General features: G+C 33.8%; 1 protein-coding gene across 8 annotated transcripts in view; it reads right to left on the bottom strand.

Moving 5' to 3' along the window:
• The window catches only part of ZMYM4 (zinc finger MYM-type containing 4), a 163,334-nt gene that overhangs the window by 23,775 nt on the left and 118,219 nt on the right, over positions 1-21,340 (bottom strand). For 7 of the 8 annotated variants that reach the window (XR_005053736.2, XM_036990700.2, XM_036990702.2 and 4 more), the window contains 15 exons: positions 18,638-18,722; positions 18,144-18,399; positions 14,278-14,452; positions 13,957-14,169; positions 10,840-10,990; positions 10,245-10,360; positions 8,632-8,907; positions 8,308-8,458; positions 7,379-7,551; positions 6,683-6,833; positions 5,985-6,125; positions 5,630-5,667; positions 4,600-4,744; positions 2,336-2,454; positions 1,770-1,941 (listed from right to left, as the gene is read on the bottom strand). Coding sequence is in view for 7 of the 8 variants with exons in the window: in XM_036990700.2 (XP_036846595.1) it covers positions 1,770-1,941; positions 2,336-2,454; positions 4,600-4,744; positions 5,630-5,667; positions 5,985-6,125; positions 6,683-6,833; positions 7,379-7,551; positions 8,308-8,458; positions 8,632-8,907; positions 10,245-10,360; positions 10,840-10,990; positions 13,957-14,169; positions 14,278-14,452; positions 18,144-18,399; positions 18,638-18,722 (2,362 nt within the window). In the remaining variant the exon portion in view is untranslated. The remainder of the gene's footprint in view (positions 1-1,769; positions 1,942-2,335; positions 2,455-4,599; positions 4,745-5,629; positions 5,668-5,984; positions 6,126-6,682; positions 6,834-7,378; positions 7,552-8,307; positions 8,459-8,631; positions 8,908-10,244; positions 10,361-10,839; positions 10,991-13,956; positions 14,170-14,277; positions 14,453-18,143; positions 18,400-18,637; positions 18,723-21,340) is intronic. The other variant, XM_036990703.2, reaches the window with a different exon arrangement.

Genomic DNA, 21,340 nt, shown 5'->3' with positions numbered 1-21,340 from the left:
CGGTGGTTGTACTTCTAGACAGCAGTATGAAAGAAGTCATGGCAAGAAGAGCCTTTATTTTGAGTTTTACACTCTTGTGCTATCTCAAAAAAAATTTTTTTTGCCATGAAACACACACACACTATATTTATTCACAGACTGACGAATCTGTTTTAAATTGCTTTTCCCCTCTAAGATATAATACGCTTTGCTACTACACTGAAAAGTCAAAAGAGTTGAAACATAAGTTACAGCAGCAATCAGCACATGGAACTAAACAGAACGCTGTTCTATAAACCCGAAACTACTTTAAAAGTAAGATTAAAAGTATTAAATAGACAGCTTTTTTTTAAACCCAGAAAAATTGACTTTCCCTAAAATCAAAGATAAATTAGCCAGATCCCTTCAGTTACAATTCATTTCTCCCCTTTTATGTTTTTAAACCATTTGACTTTACTTACACTACAGTGATTACAACTATCCTGAAGTTTAGTTTTGAAAGATTTTGTTTGTTCAATTGTAGACTAAAGCAAAGTCAGTATTTATATAAAGGAGGCACTTGATAAATGTTAATTAACTAAATGTGCATGGAGAAGCCCACATAAAATGAGGTTTATTATCAGGAATTGCTTGAACTTCCAGAACAGAAGTTAGAAAATCAAGAATAGGAGGAATATTCTAAGACACGAAAATCCACATATAAATGGGTTATAATTCTGCAATAATATACCAAAGAGCAAAATGAGATCAGAAACACTGAGATTATAACAAATAAGCTTTTTACCCTCTCTCAGAATATATAACTTACAAATTTACTGGCAACATAATTGAAAATTAATAGCTTTTTCAAATGCTCAGTGTTAAAAAAAAACCATCTATCATGTATTATGCAATATCAAAACCTAGGTATATAAAAACTAACACTGAAAAAAAAAAGTTATCTGGAAAGAATATTCCTTGGCTTAACAGAGATATACAAAAAGGTTCTTGCAAAAATTCACCTATGTATTTCAACTATCTTAAACACCATTTTCTCTATCTCTTCTATCTGAAAATCAAGGAGGTACTAATTAAGGCTAGAAACCTTTCTGCAGTATGTACTACTGAGTCTGGTTAATATATTTTGCTTTGGAGTTAGACCAATCTGGACATGACTTCTAGTTCCATCACTTCTTGATTGCAAAACCAGGGCAAGTGTAAAATACCCTATTTTCCAACAGAATATACTGAAAACATCTTATTTTCCAAATGAGGACTCTGAAGTAAACAGTAACCAACCAGAACTGCTGTTGTGAAGATTAAAAGAGGCAAGGCACATAGAGCATTTAGGACAATGCCTAGAGTAAGCACATTAACTTAACCACTGTTACTACTCTATACTCATAGAACAGGATTTATCTGTAGGTTATTTTAAGCCAAAGTAGTTTTTCATCCTAAGTTTCTATTTACCTTCTGTCAACATGCTGAGTATTATACAACAGGGAATTCTTATATGGGGACCACAACGTTGAATACAGGGATAAAACCAGAAAATGATCATGAAATGGATCTACAGGTTATTTTTCTGGAACCATTAGGAACTAAAAACTGTACAGAGTATCAGCTGCTTCCTTCATAAGGTAGGATAACACTTTCCTATGTATCAGTAAGTTTAACAAACCCACAGACTTGGTATTTAAACACAAATAAAAATTTTAGAAAAACCTTAACTGTCTGATACATAAAATTACTTGAGTTACGTGAACATCTGAAGGTGTGTTTTTCCTTTCTTTACTTTAAAATATACCAACCTCCCTGGGATAAAGTTTTCTCCTTCTCTTCGTCTTCTGCAATCATTTCTGCCATCTCAAGGAGATCAGCTTCAAATGGATGTGAGGGAAGCTTTTCCTTAATATCTTCAATACTCTCAGTCACTTTATCTTCATTATCCAGTGAGGATGGGATAAGCATAGGGACAGGCATCTGAAAGACCAAAGACAGACTAAAGAGTTTCCTGGTCGATACATATGTTGCAAAACTATTACTTGTGAGATTACTTAAGTACTAAAATAATAAATAAATTCAAAAGATACTTCTGCTACTGATTAAAATATTCCTGCTAGTAGTTTCTTCTATTTGAGTGGCCTTACTGTGTATGAAACGTTTTAAAAAGCTGTATCATAGCCTTCTGTGACAAGGCAAGATACAAACCGAAGCCGTCCTTTATATACTCCATATTAAGTAATATACTAATATGGTAATAGCAAGGATCAGGTATATTTTACCAAAGTGAAAGTTTCTTAATGGACTGTAAAATTTTAATTGATGAAAATCAGTATCATGTATATTCATTAGCCATCTCCAAATGACTACTCACTGGAACTGGAATTCCAAATGGGACTGGTGCATACTGAGTATAAAGATGAAGAGGTATGGGCACAAACACTGGTACAGGAACTGGCACGACAATGATCTGGGTCTGACTTGGAGTGTCTCCTAATGGAAAAAAAAAAAAAGAATCACAAAAAACAAAGAGGGTTAGAAACAGTATTTTAATAAAATGTTTATAGACTATAATACTAGAAGTTTACTGAAAGAAGAAATAACTGAGATAGCAAAGAAAGGCTTGAGTATAACACTAACAAAAAGTGGGCAACACAGTACTATCAATAATGTGAGGTAAAATGAATGAAGGAATAATCTGGATGATGAATGGAAAGGACTAGAATAGTGATCTTAGAAGAGGGGGTATGGAATACTGTTAACAGAATAAGGGCATGTTAGAAAGGAGATTACACAGGTTAAAGGGCCATTTTGGTGAGGCTATACTATACATTTTGAAATAATTTCTAATAGAGAGTGAGGAACTACTACAGATCTGTGAGCAGAGAGTAACATGATGAAAATGGCATTAAAAATTAATTTGGCTGCCATCTTAACATGGAAAACAAGTATATGAAGTATAAAAGTAGGGGGCAATTACAATTGATGAGGGCCTAAACTCAGGTGGTTATGAATACCAACAAAAAAATTTGTATTTACAACAGATGTTCTAAGGTATTTAAAATGAAAAGTTCTATTTCTATATGAAACAGAATTTGGAAACTAACAAATAAAAGTAGGGAAAAAGCAAGGCAAATGGAGGACTTATTCAATTATTTAACCATTATTTACAGCATCCTATGTGACAATATATATGTAATTATAAAATCATTACTGTAGAAGAAAGGTAATGTTAGTGACAAGTGAAAAGTTGACAATCTGACTCGGGTTACAGCTGGGAAATAATATGGGGTCAATTTTACCATGGTCCAGTGGACATTAAAAAAAAGATCTGATTAAAGATATCTGATAACTAAGCTACATAGTACTAAGTAAGTCACTATTGATAGAATAAAAATACAGGACTGAGTCCTCTATAGCCCTGCTATTCAGTGTGGCCCACTGACCAGTGGCACTGACATCATGGGGGATCTTGTACATGCAGTGCCTCCCACCCTACTGAATCAAAATCCACTCAACAAAATTCCCAAGTAATTTATACGCATATTAATGTCTGAGAAGCACTGGCCTACAGGATAACCTTCCAGATCTAGAAATCTAGGATTCTGTTCTAGTTTAAGAATTCTGGGACCTTCACATGTCAGGAACTCCATAGACTTTCCCTAGTAAAACAACCAAAGGTGGCAAAAAATGTTAGGAAAAAAAACCTGCTTAAATATAAATGTTTTGGAAATTGTCCTAAGGGCATAAAGCAAATATAGAAACATTTAATCAAGAAAATCTACTGAAACATACTAAGAACAGTGGGAGTCTATGACATTTGATCTGCCATCTGCTTCATATCCCCACTCCAGCCAGCTCAACTTGACAGAAGCTCCATTCTGGGTAGGTGTGGCCAGGAAGAACTGGCTCTTAGCTCCCAATCAAGAGCAGGCCACCATCATTTCTCATCGCCTCCAACTCTGAGCTGAAGAGATTAATCTCTCGGTGAGTACAGCTGACAGGATACGGACTCCCTTTTCTCCACCCACAGAACAGAGTCCCTACTCCAGGAATGGCTGTCCAGGAGAACTGGGGGTCCACACCACCCTAACCCCAGAACCCTTGGAGGCAGAGATTCCAAACCAGAAGAGGCAAGCTGAGAAGGTCAGAGACTAGCACTGCGCCCAGCATCCAGAGAAGTAGTAGCTCAGAGATTTTTGCCTGGGGGAAAGGCAATTCATAAAAAAAGCCCTAAAGCTCTTCCCAAAGGAACTGACTTTTATTTGAAATAAGAGCATGGAAAAGTTCAAGCGTAAGGGTGCTCTGGACAACAGCAGTTCCTCTTAATTAAGACCTTGTCTATACAATTCCAAATTCTATTTAGCCCTAATACCACACTGTAATTAATAAGTAAATTAAATGAAGTATTCACAGTATGGTATTATAAATTAACTATCTTCCCTTTGGCATAACCTGTTCAGTCTCAGATGGTGAAAATACCTAACTCAGGGATGTTGTGAGATCTAAACTGCAAAATGCATGTATAAGCAACCAAACACATTCTCTCAGAAATAGTAGGCACTCAATTAGTTTAAGTAGTTTCCTTATTTCCATATTCCTTACTCCTAAAAAATTAGGAAAGTGCAAGGAACATACCTGTTTGGCATTCTTTGTTTTGCGTATGTGGTTTGCAAGAGGTGGCTTTAGTCTGTGTGATGGGTTTACATAATAAAGCTTTATTCTTCAAAAGTCTTGGAGGCTGGGAAGGTGGAAGTTTCAGGGCATCTGTTTGTGTACTTGCCTAGTAAAAATAAATAAATAAATAAATAATCAAAGAGATTTTTAAAAGCTTATCATTAATTACAAGAGATACTGTATTTCAAAAGATATACTATAATGAAATTATAAGAAGACAAAGAACATAAATATTCAACACAATATGTAGGATATAACAATATTCCTGAAATATAAACAGCAATAAAGCAAATGTCTTGATAACTATTTGTCAACTCTGAATATATCAAATTACTAGTTCTGTTTACCAAGAAAAATGCTATTTCTATAAGACATTGATCAACAAGAATGCTGGCAGAGTTTAAAATGAGAACTGTTACTTCTTGACTGAGTTAAGTCTTAGAAGACTTAGTTTCAAGGTAACTAGAAGTAACAGAATCACTTTTTTATAACTTGAAAAGAGATAACGTGGAAGTCATCTCAGGAAACACTAGAAATGCTTCTATTCTAGTTACAAGTTTTTCCCATTATTTTCTTCTTCTTTTAAAGGAGTCACAAAGCAAAAAATATTGAGTTTTTTAAAGCATAAAAGATTATGCTTATTTACAGCATAATCTACACTGAGGGAGGAACAAATCACATTTTATAAATAATTTATTTACAGTATTACTACATTACAAAATGCCAAAAATTTTTACGCTTGACTTCTGTAAAATTTACTCTTAATTATGTACAATAAAAAAATCCTTCAATAATTACACAGAAATAGCAAGCATTCAAAAAAATTTTAGTACACAAAAGACCTCATTAACCAGAAAATCCTGTTCCTGAACAAAGAGTAAATGAGCTCACAGAATTTGTTATATAATAATAAAGGCAAATAAGCTTATATTCATCCTGCAAAAAAATGGAAAATAGTGGCAATATCAATAAAAACATAAATGAAACTTACATCCCCAATGATTTTCGCTGTTACTGTTGGAACTGCACCTGATACAAAACACATATTTAGAATCTTATATAAAACATTGGCATTAAAAGCTGATTTTTGGACAATAAAAAGTCTTATAATAAAAATATGTATTACCTTAGTTTAATTCAGAGAAAGACTAGCAAGGATAATGTGAGAAAAAGAGATCTGGAAAATTATATGAACTCTGTTTAATGTCCTAGCAGTCCACAGTGAGCCACCATTCTTAACATGAATGTGTCGAACACATGAAAATGATCATTGATGGAAAAAAAATAGAGAACCACTATATTCAACCTCAAAAACACTAAATAAATGCTTTCCAATTAAGTCATACCTTGTAAAACACTGTTAGAATTCACTGTGGGCTGAGCAGCAGGAGCACTTGCTAATGATACCACATTAGCTATAACTGGAGTTGAATCTTTTCTTAGAGATGGAGGTCCTGCTGAAGCAGCAGGCACCATGGAAATACTTGCTGATTAAAACAAACAAAAATAATTAAATCTCATGTAATTTATATGCACATACACAGAACCCAATAACTCAAGGAGATTAAACAATGCTTTTAGGTTAGAGTAAATTCTGTTGGAGCAAAGTCACTTCAGGACTAACCAGGCCTTTTTCTATTTTTTAATTAATGAAACTTAAAAGTATTTCATGTACCATCTCTTGCTTAACTAAGCATCTGGTGTGTTTAAAATGCTGTGTAATTTGGATTCTATGTCTTTCTTCTAGCCTCAAATCCTTTATAAGGAAGTCAAGGTATATACATCCAATTACAAAATATTAACTGCCATTCTTACCCATAAAGTTCTTACAGACTTTGACTCAATACGCTCAGAGAAAACTAAAAGAACTCATTTTTAGAGCTTTAATCTAAGATGTTAAACAAAAAGGGATGTGAATGTTAATGTCATTTGCATGGAATGAAATTTACTTTTCATGAAACTTACTGACAACTGTTTTAAAGTTTCTCATCTGTAAAACAGTAATTAGTTCCGGCATTGATCAAAGACTAAAGTTGAACTTCACCTGCATTGTTTTGTGAAGGCAGGTCACACATACTTTGCTGATTACAGAACATCAAGATACAGAGCAGGTTACAGAAATGTTTAATTTCTCCTCGCCATTTCAAGGACTCACTGAGTTTACCCTGTCGCTTACAACCATCACATTTGGCCATCTGAAAAAGAAACAGATAATAGTAAAGGAATAAAAAACAAATTATCTATGGTCTGACAGAATAAAAGTAGGACACACTTAACAAGCAAAGAAATTAACTTACAATGTAGATCACAAAATGAAGGTCAATTATCCTAAATTGGTAAATCCTTATTTATCAATCAATGGTTTTATATTAAACATTTTAAAAGTCACATTATTGCGATGACAATAAGTAGTAAATTAAAAAACATATTGACATGAAAATAAGACCTATCTTCCCCCAAAACTTCAGAAGGCAAATTCATTTTACTGAAATAACAAATGGATAAAATTACAGTTTTCAGTATTTTACTGTCTTAAGACTGGTATGTCTTCTACAAGGAAATTAAAAACAAAAGGAATATAACTTCAGTGATATTAAAGCCTTAAATCTTATATTAATACCAAAGGAGAACATAATACATTTAATACTGAAAAGTTTTAAATTGCCCTTCACGTTGCATCAAACAATAAAAGGGAAATATGACCAAATTTGAAAAATTCAGGAATGTGAATCATATTTACCTGATAACAGAGAACTGAGAATTTGGACACGCATTCTTCACAACAGAACTCTTCCATCTTCCCTCCCACATTATTCTGTAACAATTTAGGAGAGGTCTGTAAACAATAACTGCACATTTTACAGTGATTTCCCCAGCGTTTTGCCAAGTCATGTTTATAAAGCAATTTGCAACCTAAAAAATCAGGGAAGATACAATTAACATTAGAAATACTAATACTCTAAGACAAGGTTTTCACACTTGAATCCTCACCAATTAGTAGATGAAGAGATACATTTAGAGGATCAATGCTACCATTTTCTTTTTTAAAATGAAGAAAGACAGGATAGAAATTATTAAAGTGCACCACATATAGTAAAAGTCAAGGTTTTTTTCCATGATATTCTTGTTTTATTTGGGTATGTGATTATATACTGGGTTACAATGTAAAATATATTTCTTCTTTTGTGTTGTGATCAAACGGTTTGAAAGTCTATGAGGCTAATCTTGTTCAGTTTTAGAATATTCTAAATATATAAAATAGTCATCTACATAAGGAAGACAATCTACCTTATACTGATTTGCATATTCAGATCATTTACATTCAGAAACGTAATAGCTGTTTAAAACAAGAAACGTATGATCTTAGGTGCTACCAAAATTTAAGGAGTTCCCTTTAGAAATAAGTGCAAGAACTAAAAGATCCCTATCAACCTAACAACATTAAATGTTATTCGTATCACTACCATCTGCTGCAACATATTTCCTTCATTTTAAGATCTATATAATATGAAGGATTAGATCAGAAAAGAGTGAGCCAAGTGTAGACAAAAAGGCTTTGGTGTTATACATAAATGAAAAAGCAGATGAACTTACACAGTAACAGCTTAAATCATGAACTGCTTTTGTAACAACTAACATGCTCAGTAGGTAAAATAATCTTGTCTTTACCTTCACTACAGAACGACTTGTCAGCACCTGAGAATCGCACAGTCTCCTTTACAATTTTCTCAATTTTACAATATTCACACATTGCCATTACATTATTTATTTTCTTATATTCATCAGAACAATTCTTGCCACAAAACTGAAACATTTTACCCTGCAAAGAAATAATCATTAAGTACTAATTAAACATCTGGTGGATTTATCTTTCGGAAATCCTTATCCCTCTTACTTTCAAAATAGTGTAGTTCTAAGAGATGAAAAGTCAGAAATAATTTTACAGGTAGACCAGTTTACACACAAACCCTTTATCATGATTCTGTATTTTACCTTATAGTCAAGTAGTTCTGGTTTTGTGGCAAAAAGACGATTACAGTGCTGACACTTGAGTTTTACAACACTTCGCGCAAATCCAACATGTTGGGATTGAGCGGCAAGACGCTGGAGACCAGCTGCAGCGGAGCTACTGATGGAGGTGGGAGAAACAGCAGAGGTGCTACTTCCTCCTGCTGACACTGTTGAACCTGTGGGGATGCTTACAATTACTTGGCCCTGAGATAAGGGCACTACTGAAGAATTCATTCCTGTTGGTTTGTTGAACAAATTCTGAAAAAAAAAAAAAAGAAATAGATCACTGTAATTTTTGTTCAAACAAGCAAGCACTGAGTCCCTAGTAGATAAAGCACAGTTCTAGCCATTTAAGATTAATTTGTGAATGGGCAAAAAATCTTTGCCTTTGAGCAGATTATAACTGAATGGGGAGCAGGAGTTCATTTGTCCAAAAAATAAATTAATTTAACTAATAATCATTTTTCAAAAATGTCCTCCTGCACATGAAAAGATGCTCCACATAGCTAATTATAAGGGAAATGCAAATTAAAACCACAATGAGATATCACCTCTCACCAGTTAGGATGGCCAACATAGAAAAGACTAAGAACAACAAATTCTGGCGAGGATGCAGAGAAAAGGGAACCCTCCCATATTGTGGTGTGGAAAGCAATATGGAGGTTCCTCAAAAACTAAAAACAGAAATACCATTTGACCCAGGATTTCCACTCCTAGGAATTTACCCAAAGAAAACAACTTCTCAGATTCAAAAAGACATATGCACCCCTATGTTTACCGCAGCACTATTTACAATAGCCAAGATATAGAAGCAACCTAAGTGTCCATTAATAGATGAATGGATAAAGAAGATACGGTACATACGCACAATGGAATACTATTCAACCATAAGAAAGAAACAAATCTTACTATTTGCAACAACATGGATGGAGCTAGAGGGGATTATGCTCAGGCAGAGAAAGACAACTACCAAATGATTTCCCTCATTTGTGGAGTATAACAACGAAGCAAAACTGAAGGAACAAAATAGCAACAGACTCACAGACTCCAAGAAGGGACTAGTGGTTACCAAAGGGGAGGGGTGAAGGAGGGCGGGTGGGGAGTGACACAGAAGGGGATTGTGGGGTATCATGCTTGGTGCACATAGTGTGTATGGAGTCACAGAGAAGACAGTGTAGCTCAGAGAAGACAAGTAGGGACTCTGTGGCATCTTACTACACTGATGGACAGTGACTGCAATGAGGTATGGGGGGGACTTGATAATAAGGGTTAATGTAATAACCACATTTTTTCTTGTGAAACCTTCATAAGAGTGTATATCAATGATATCTTAATTTAAAAAAAAGAATCATAAAAAATACATAATATATTAATGTCCTGCCAATAGATAATCTGGGTAATAATAGTACCATTCAATTTTACAGAAGGCAGTTAAATGACATGTCTCCAAATACAGGATGAAGCAAAAAATCCAAGATTCAGAGGACTGAGATAGACATTTAGGCAGTGCAGGTACTCGCACACACCTAGTAAGTTTACATTACTATAGTGAGTGACTTGCTGACTGGAGAAGAGGAAGATTCCTGAAGCCATACCTGGAAAGCTACCACACAACTGTAGCTGCAGAAGTTGCGTATGCTTCCATCTGACATGGCTAGGTGATACTGAGGGATTGCTGAGGTTTTACAACTGTTACACTGAACTTGTACACCTTAGCAAATCAAAATAAAAACCAATGAGTAATATATACAAATGTAGCAAATGTATGAGAAAATAAGTATTATACAGTATATGAAAATTCAGGGACCAGGTCAAGTTGCAGCAACTATCACATCACATATAGACTAAAGTAATTTAACATTAAAAAATGTTTTTCTTACAGTCACAATCTACCCTGAAGCTACAAAATAAATAAATGAATCCTGAAGTAAGTTACGTGTGGATAAAGAAAATGCATTAAAGAAGCCTATAAAATTCTTTGGTAAGGGGAAGTGCTCAAACAGTCAAGCAAGTGAATAAACATAAAATAAGCCATCAAGGTAGTAGGTGTTATTTTACAATGCAGATCTGAAATATTTTTAATTTGCCATAAAAATCAACTAAATTTGGACAAAAATCTATACTATAAAAACAAAGCAAGAACTATAATTTTTAACTATTATTATATATAGTTTATGAAACCAATATTACCTGCAGAAGTAACCATTTTAACTCTGTAAGCAGATAAGCAATTAACAGAACAGAAAAGCTCTGTCTTTCCCAAGCTATTGGTATTTTCAATCATTTCTGATGAGGATCTCAATGATTTGCAAAGCGCACATGGTGTAATTTTGGCTGATTTCTATTAAGAGAATAAAATAACATTCATTTTTGCCAAATTACAAGTAAAAGCATATCAGCAGAACAAAAAGGCATTCTACAGTATGGGAGAATATATTTGTAAATGACATATCCGACAAGGGGTTAACATCCAAAATATGTAAAGAACTCACAAGCCTCAACACCCCAAAAGCAAATAACCTATTAAAAAATGGGTGGAGGATATGAACAGACATTTCTCCAAAGAAGAAATTCAGATGGCCAACAGGCATATGAAAAGATGCTCCACATCACCAACTATAAGGGAAACGCAAATTAAAACCACAATGAGATATCACCTCATACCAGTTAGGATGGCCAACATAGAAAAGACTAGGAACAGTAAATTCTGGAGAGGATGTGGAGAAAGGGGAACCCTCCTACACTGCTGGTGGGAATGTTAATTAGTTCAACCATTGTGGAAAGTAATATGGAGGTTCCTCAAAAAACTAAAAATAGAAATATCATTTGACCCGGGAATTCCACTCTTAGGAAGTTACCCAAAGAAAACAACTTCTCAGATTCAAAAAGACATATGCACCCCTATATTTACCGCAGCACTTTTTACAAAAGCCAAGATATGGAAGCAACCTAAGAGTCAATCAGTAGATGAATGGATAAAGAAGATGTGGTACATATACACAATGGAGTATTATTCAGCCATAAGAAGAAAACAAATCCTACCATGTGCAACAACATGGATGGAGCTAGAGGGTATTATGCTCAGTGAAGTAAGTCAGGCAGAGAAAGACAACTACCAAATGATTTCCCTCATTTGTGAGAAAACTACCAAATGATTTCCCTCATTTGTGGAGTATAACAATGAAGCAAAACTGAAGGAACAAAATAGCAGTGGACTCACAGACTCCAAGAAGGGACTAGTGGTTACCAAAGGGGAGGGGTGAAGGAGGGCAGGTGGGGAGTGAGACAGAAGGGGATTGTGGGGTATCATGCTTGGTGCACATGGGGGAAGACAGTGTAGCTCAGAGAAGACAAACAGGGGACTCCGTGGCATCTTACTACACTGATGGACAGTGACTTCAATGGGGCATGGCAGGGAGACTTGATAGTAAGAGTGAATGTAATAACCACATTGTTTTTCTTGTGAAACCTTCATAAGAGTATATAGTAATGATAACTTAATAATACAAAAATGCCCTCCCCAAAAAATAAGTAAAAGCATAACTACTTTGAAATGTTAATACTTAACACTGTTGAAATATTTTAAGTTAGTGGTTTTCAAACCTTTATTACAGTCCTCAGTTAGAAATAAATTTTACAAAGTGACCTAGTATATACATACTTCTGAAAAGGTTTGTGTTTGTGTATTACACATTTGTATATGGAAAACTGAAAAAACTTTACAGAGCAGTATTTATCATGGTAACACATGATACTCTTTGATATTCTCCATTCTATTTCATTAAAAAAAAATGCTGGCCACAACAAGCAGTTCATTAGGGCATCTGCTAACTGACTGGAACTATAGTGTTTTAAAAAGTATTTTTAAAAATCACTCAACAGGGAATTCATGCTCTGAAGCTATCCTAAAAATTGGAAGAACCTCCCCACAGAAGGTGCTATATATAGCAACAAAATGTGAATTCAAGGAAGTTAATAAACTTACTAGAAAATTCACTGTCAAGTATTTTACAGTTGTAGCAAAGCACACTGTAAACTGTAAAGGTGGGAGCACAACTTTAAGTATCTCAAGCATCAAAACATAAATAACCAAAGAGTCTATTACCTTAAGTTCCCACTCAGGGATTCAGTGACAAATAATGTTAAATACTATTAACATGTTACACATTCAGGGTCACTTATACAGTATATCCAGCATCCATTTTAAGATCTCTACTCTCTCTTCAAGGATAAATCTGTTAGATTTGTTGTTGTAATAGATAATGTCAAAGTGGGCATATTCCTACATTCTGGAATATCTTCTGTATCTTCAACCCTATTTTTCTCCTTTCCACCTCAATCAGGACTACAGACACAAATTTGATTTATAAGAATTAGATCAAGAGTTACCTCTGTGAAATTTATGCTAATAGTCTCATCTTGCCCTATCAAGTAGAACTGACCATGTTTCCTCTGTGCCCCCCTATACCTCATAATACTTCCACATAGCATCTCATCTCAGTTACATGTCTATCCCCCCCAGGAGACATATAGCCCCTCAAAACAGAAATCACATCTAATATTTGTTGAATGAATTAAGGAAGAAAAGAAATTAGCAGAAATGACAACCTTCAATGTGCCAGGTTCTATATTAGGTACTGCTCTTTGTTACTTTATATAATCCTCAAAACATACCAGTGGCACAGGCAGTATAATACTCATTTACAGATAAGAAAGTAGATTCAGGGAGTTTTACTGCTTTCTCCAAGGTAAGATTCTACCTGAATAGAAAGTCTGGGAATCAAACCAAAATCTACTTTACTTTTAAATTGAAGTCTTTTCTCAATATCACACTGCATATTAATACATGAGAAATGTTAATATTTGCTAGCTAAAAGTAATAAATAAATTTAAAAATATGTTCCAACCTATATCTCTTTCTCTTGTGAAGTTGAAGCATCTTTAAATGGAGTAAATCCAAGTAACTTTTAATATTTGCTACATTATCAGGAAAATAGTCCTTTGGACAAGGATAAAGCATACCAACATACTGGCTCCCCCACCACCACCCCCGCTCCAGACAGCAATAACAAGGTGTTTGTAAAGGGAAGAACAAATAGTAAAGCTAATAAGCCCTTTTAGTGTGTTTTTATATTAACAATAAACAAACAGAAACGTTGTATAATGTACTTAGTTGACAAATTCCATTTATATGTAAAAATACTAAGATAATAATAATATTTTTGTTATATTTTCATAAACAATTTTTACCAAAAATTTAGATCCTCCTGAAATGAACAGAGACATTAGGATTAAATAATCATGTACCTGTTTATATGCTGTGACACATGTTGAACTACAGAACTTCTTAGACTGTCCCTCTATCTGAAGCATGTGGCACTGTCCAGAGCCACTGTAACAGTAACCCCCACAGTTCTCACAACAGTTCATGGTGAGGTTGTTGGCAGAGCGAAACTTAGAAAAGCAGGCATCACTGCAAAGTTTATGTACCACGTTCTGGTAATTAACTTCATGTCGAATCTGGGAATTAAATAAAACAACATACAAACAAGCAGTGACCATCAAAAGCTATACTTGAAGCACAACCTTAGACTCCTCCCCACCCCCATGAAGTAAAAGATAACTTACAACAGCATTCTTCTGACACATGCTGCATTTAGTTGAAATGCTATTCGTATTTATGGTAACAATAGGTTTTCTTTTCAGTTCATATGTTGACAAACATGACTGACTGCAAAAATCTTTACTAGTAGTGGTATTTTCAAACTGGGCACTGATCACATCCTTTGGATTTAAAATGTCTCTACAAATGATAACAAAGATCAAATAAGCCACAGTATAATTCATGTTTTTCTTCCTTTTGTGAGTTAAAATCAAATAAAACAGGCAATTATAGTGTAGGGAAAGGCATTAATATTTAAATCAGAAAACCTGGGTTTTCTTGGATAAACTGACAAATTGCTGTGTTCCTTAAGGTCTGTCTGGTCTATAAAATGGAACTACTGCACAACTGACTTCACAGAACTATTGTTAGAATTAGTATACTATGTTTGATGATTAAAAGGATGTACATCAAATGGTTATCATTCATTACCTCTAGTAAGTGAGATTGTAAGAGATTTAAATTTTCTCCTTTAGCCTCTATTGTATTTTCAAAATATTCTTTAAAAATTATTACCCTTGGAAATTCTAAAAACCACTATCTTGTAAAAGTAAAAACACACTTCAAACTATGTGGTGACATTATTCTAGCATGGTTATATAATTTTTATTCTTTGATTATTTCCCTATCTAAATAAGCTAATTTGTAAGCATTAGTAGCAAAGGCAATGATTAATTTAAGGCTCCCTACCTCTCTACCCTTTATCCCACCCCCAAACCAGTCTTTCTACATAGTAATCAGATAGTTTAAATGTAAACCATTTTAAAAACCAATTTTTAAAAATACTTTGATGAAATTTTCTAGTCAGTATCTCTCTCTCCCATGAGTAAACACCCACATAAAAGTAAATAAAGTTACATTAATTCCTGCATCTTAAACAGATTAGTAGAATACCTTATAGAAAAGATTACAAATAACACTGCTTTAACGCAAGATAACATTAAACATAATGGGTATCATCACAAGAACATCTGATACTGTACTATGCTGTGATTTCATGTATATTATGTAACTCCATACCTCATCTTCTATACTTAGTAGCTCCACAGTGCTCTTTTTTCATTTTGTTTTGCCTTTTCAGTTCTTTTTTTTACTAGGTTTTAATGTATTTCATTTACAGGGATATTTATTGAGCAGTAACACTGAGTCAGACAATAGCTAAATCCTGTGTACAGGCATGCAACTCAAGGAGTACACAGTATAATGGGAGAAAGAGATAAATGATATACAAAACACCTTAATAGAAGCATTCTTATATATAAAAATATAATTTGAAGAAGATACATATAATGTACCACAGAAATAGAAATAAAGAAACAGAAATTTCAGACAATGTGACACAAAAGGCTACCCAAAAGATGGTAACATTTTAGCCAGGCCTTAAATAGGAGTTTTCTAGAAAGTTAAGGAGATACGGGTTGAGGGTAGCATAGATCAAGGCTATAGAAACTATGGAAGTTATTTCTCATTGCTCTCAGTATGCCCAGTGTCCAATTAACAGTATGTCTTATTATTGTTGTATACATCTTATGCCAGAATGAGAAGGAGCAATCTCATACCAGATAGTAAAAGTTGGGAAATGGTGTAACTCTGCAAGTTACTTCTTTGACTGACACTATATCAAGAACCTGATCTTCCTAACAGTATTAACAAAATTACCCTCCTAATTGCCTCTTTCATGTAGGATTTGAAAAACTTTTTAAAAACAAATTGTGAGGTCCCTATTACTAGGGAAACCTAAAAATCAGTGTATAATTAGCCAAAATACATTCACAGTTTAGGTTAAATTCAAGAATGCTAAGAAATACAGTTAATAAAATATTAAGAAAAATAAAATTGTAACTCTGAACAGCTAATGGTTTCTTTCAAACTAAGTGATGTTTCAACCTAAGTACATTTCTACTGGTCTATAAAAATAGCAGTAGCATTACGAAGGGTATCTTTTCTATTTCCACCTAATCAAATTAAACAGTAATCCTTCTTATAGGGAGTGACATACAAATAAACCTGTTTTTAACTGTATCGACTATCGACTATCTGGGGGAAAAAAAGGCATATGCCAAAACTAATCAGCTGTGTGACACTTGAGTAAATCTTTTAACCTCTTTGAACCTAATTTCCTTACATTTAAGATACAATATAACTGAACAATTTTATAATCAGATAAATCAAATTACTCCAAACTGCTGCAATGCCTTTATAAGTAAAAGGGAAAGAAGATAAGGAAAGCGAAGTGGTGAAAAGGAGATGAACAAGTAGTTCAGGAAATGAAATGGAGCACAAGGAAAAGCAACACTGATCAGTCGTTGAGGACTGAGAAAAGAAAGGTATTGCATAAAATGGGAAAGGGGAATAAGAAGACAGAAAATGAAGATGGAGAAGCTGAGGTGATAGGCTAATAAGAAGTACCCAAAAGAAGAAAAGGGCGAACGGAGAAGAACGAAGAAAAAAGGATAGTAAGTGAATATAGAAGTAGAACAATTAAGAGTCAAGGAATGACTGGTTAAAAAATGGAAAGTTTAAGGTTTATACCAAACATAAAAATATATATATAATCTTATAGAATGACTGAATTAGGTAGGGTTAAGACACTGACAAGATATGATGTAGATAAAAATGAGCTGTCTCCAAATACTGCTAGAATTACAACAGAGACCATATAATAAATTTAGATGAAGAGTAACATACATCTAAAAACAAAAATCTAAAAACACAGAAAGAGAGCACACATTATAACTTTTATGAGTTATCTATGGTCATTTTGAAATTCACTGATAAATCTTTGAAAGAAACATTTATGACTATGATTATGCAAGGAGAAGATATCACTGAAATTTTAGAAAATGCTAATTCCTAAAGTTAAGAATGAAATATAGCAGCAAAAAAGGCAATTATTATGTGAAATAATTTTATGGCAAAGTAAGAAACTGGAAAAAAACTATAAAACTGTAATTCTCACGTCGATTTAATATTCAATTCTGATGATGAATATCCTGGAATATAGAAATTAGACACGTGCACATAAACGCCCATTTTTAAAAGCATGTTTGCTAATTCAAACAGTATAAATAAAGTCTATTTTTGCTAAATTAAACTTGAAACATAAAGGAATGTACATATAACTACCAGAAAAACCTCTAAGGATATTCAAGTTTAAGTCTTTTATCTATATGCATTTTCCCAAATGAACCAGAAAAGGGAGCATCTTTTTTCCCTTTCGGGAGACAAGAAAAGACACCACCCATGTGACAAACTATAAACCAATAAATCATGGTTGGAGTAGTTTAATAACAGATGCCAAAGTGTTTCAGAACAAGGGTATTCAACTTTTTCTGACTTAAACAATTTTTAACAATTACTTTACAAAATTCGTTGATATTCTTCAAATATATCAGGATAACCTTATTAAGATCTAAGGTCATATTTTTTGTTGTTAAACACTGAAATGGAACCTCTGAGAAGTTCAGAGATATTGAGAAAATAGGAAACATAACCTTAAGTATTTAAATTTAAGTATCTATTGCTTATAGTTATAAGATAAAATATTGTGTTCATATGATGCCCCTAAATGGTATAGTTTTTGTGTTATAAAACATCTCAACTAATAAGGATGGAAAGGTTGACTTCAAAAACATCTCTTAATATATAAAGGCACCTTATTTAAAGTTAAAAGAAAGCTGAGCACCTAGCATCCAGAGAGACTGAAAGCAGGAACAAGTCAGTACGTGATCTATCTCAAAAAACATGGGAATGCAGAAAATTAAAAAATACACAGATAAAAATAAAGTATCTTAAAAGAAAGGGAACAAGATAATTGAGAATTCTGCTATACTTTGAGCAACTTGAACAAGTTTTCTTGGTGGTAGGAGGTGGTGGGCGGGCAGGTGGAACTGTATATCCAGTGAGGCACAGTGTAGAGCAGAAAAGCTGAGTAGACCCTTTCCTCTGATAAGCAGTTTGCCCCTTCTGCAGGATTTTTTTACAACCAGAACAGGAAACTCGAACAGCTGTGGCTGGAACTGAAGGAAGCATTTTATTCATGCCAGATGACGCCAGTGAAGGCTGAAAGCCAGTAGTCAACTGTGGAGCTTTAAAAAAAATTGAAAGAAAAATGTTTTACTTTTTACCATGAATTTTAAGTATATATCCTTCCTTTCTCTTCTAGAACTAGTCTTGAAACCCAATACTAATTATGCAATATACAATTAAAGCCATTCTAAATGGGCACAGAGAACTGCCTACTTTACCAATACAAGCAAAACTTCCTCTCTCTCACATTGGTCAGAATAAACAAACATGAGTCATTTATTTAGTTCAGTTTCTTACCAAGAGGACTGCCGCTGACTGAAAACACAGCACTAATTTTCAGTTCCCCCTCTTGAGATTTTTGCTGTTGGCCATGACTATACTCCTTTAAAAAAGGAAATAAATACGCAGAGAAAAGAATAAATACAACGTACCTAAAGAAATCCAGACATTCAAGACATTTTATTATGGCTATAGAGAGGTGGAAAGTATTCATTACATTAACATCACTACGAAATAATAGCAAGCAAACTGTAATTACAATGAGGGATAATATGTTTGTATATGCTGAGAGTACGCGAAGAATGAGAATAGCTACCTAATTAGCCTGTAGCACCATCAGATCTTTACAATTTATTTATTAAATTCTTAATATTACATTATTTAAAGTTGCTGTTTATTATAAAAGTAATACACACTCACTGTAAAAAATTTAAGCAAGTAGAAATAAGAAAAAAATCTAGCATTTCCATCACCCCAAAATAACCACTGTTGTTTTTTTGGTATATTTCTTTCCAGTCTTTTCCACTCCTGTATTCAGAGATTTTATTTCTTTACATAGTTGTAATTATGCTGAATATACAATTCTTATGATTTTTCGATCACTTGAATCAATGAATATTTGCATATTATTACATATTACTTCAAAATAACTTCTAATGACCAGATATTAAGTGTTTTTTAAGTTATGAGTCCAAGAATCCCTAAGGTCTATAGATGTACTCTAGGGAATCTGAAAATTCTAAAATAGTATTTTTTAAAACTGTGTCTTTATTTCAATGATTTTTTTAAGTGAATGTAAACATATTTTTAGTCATGAATAACCACATGCAGCTGAGTTATACTACAAGTTTTCGGCACTGTTGTCTGCTTTTACAGTTATATGATTATACCATGAAACCCCTAAGTGTAAATTTAACTTTCATCTCATAATTCATAGTATATCATACTGAAACTTACAAAACCCCACAAGACCTTTTATCCTTGGATTTCTCAAGCAACTTCAACATAGCCCCTTTTGTGGTACTCAAGTTTGAGGAATGTTGATATAAATTATTTAACAGATGTATCACATCCCACAGGGATGAGACTGAGGTAAGGTGACTGAGGCACTTCCCTCAGGCACAAAATTAAGGCACCAAAAATATCAGTAATCGAGAGAAATATACTTAATATTTTTAAAAATCAAATATGCAAAAATCCATGATGAACAAAATACTAAAACTTTAAGTACAGTAAGATAGGATGGGTATTACTGGCTTTTTCTTTGGTCTTGGTCTCTATTTGAAGGCCCAGCATGGGCACTGAGATTATATAACCACAACCTATTGCTGATCCATATCTTTCTATACATCTGGTATTATCAGTAATGCCATGGATTAACATTCTTGTGAATACTCACTCTCATATTTAGGATTATCTCCTAAGAAAAGGATTCTTAAAATAGAATTACTAGGTAAAAAGGTACATAGTAAAAAAGGTTCTTGATACACAATGACGGACTGTTTCTTAAAAATTTTTGAATTATTCTAACAATTTGCGAAAAAGACAAATACCAAATGATTTCCCTCATTTGTGGAGTACAACAATGAAGCAAAACTGAAGGAACAAAATAGTAGCAGACTCAGACTCCAAGAAGAAACAAGTGGTTACCAAAGGGGAGGGGTGAGGGAGAGTGGGTGAGAGGGAAGAAGGGGACTGTGGGGTATCATGCTTGGTATACATCGTGTGTGTGGGGTCACAGGGAAGACAGTGTAGCTCAGAGAGGACAAATAGGGACTCTGTGGCATCTTACTACACTGATGGACAGTGACTGCAATGGGGTATGGAGGGGGGAACTCAATAATAAGGGTGAATGTAATAACCACATTGTTTTTCTTGTGAAAACTTTATAAGAGTGTTTATCAATGATACCTTAATTTTAAAAAAAGGGCATTTAAAAGTCTTTTCCCACTGTTCTTTCAAATTTGATTCTTTTTTTAAGATCCATTTACAAAAAAGCAGTGTAACAATATTAACCCTCTGTAGCATGTTATCAACATTTCCTCAATATGTATTTCGAGGTAGTGTTTATGTACTTGTTTCCATTTTTATGTCAAAAATCTTAGTTTTTACCTTCATGATTCGTATTTCCTACAAAGTTCTACTTCCACAATAAAATACTAAGAAAGTGGCTTCATTGTTTATAATACAGTCCCTTAATCCAAAGTCAGCAAACTTTGTCTACAAAGGGCCCAACTGTACTAGCTATTTTCAACTTTTAGGCCATACTGTCACGACTACTCAACTCTGCCCAAGTACAGCGAAAGTACCCACAGATAATATGAAAGTGAACAAATGTGTCAACGATCCAACAGAACTTTATTCATAAGAAGAGTGTGCAGACAAACAAAACAAACACAGAGGGCAGGCTAGATCTGGCCAACTGCTAATAATCTTCCAATCCCTGCTTTAATCCATCTGGGATTTATTAATTTTGATATATAAATGGCATTTTTCTTTCTTTCTCTGGTTAGCTGGTGAATTCCTTCCATTCAGCATTAACATATCAAATTCCTTTAAAAATGTGTCTTTTGTGGCAATCTATTCTGGATCATTATTAGCCTGTCTAATCATATAATATCAAACTATCCTAATGAATATAATTGTAGGATGTTTAATCACTTAACAGAGCTTGCTACTATCAACCTTCCTATTTTTCAGAACATATGTGTAATGTGTGTA

This window comes from Manis javanica, chromosome 4 (genome assembly GCF_040802235.1).
Source record: "Manis javanica isolate MJ-LG chromosome 4, MJ_LKY, whole genome shotgun sequence".
NCBI classification, from domain to species: Eukaryota; Metazoa; Chordata; class Mammalia; order Pholidota; family Manidae; genus Manis; species Manis javanica.
This window is presented reverse-complemented; position numbering and strand designations above follow the sequence as displayed.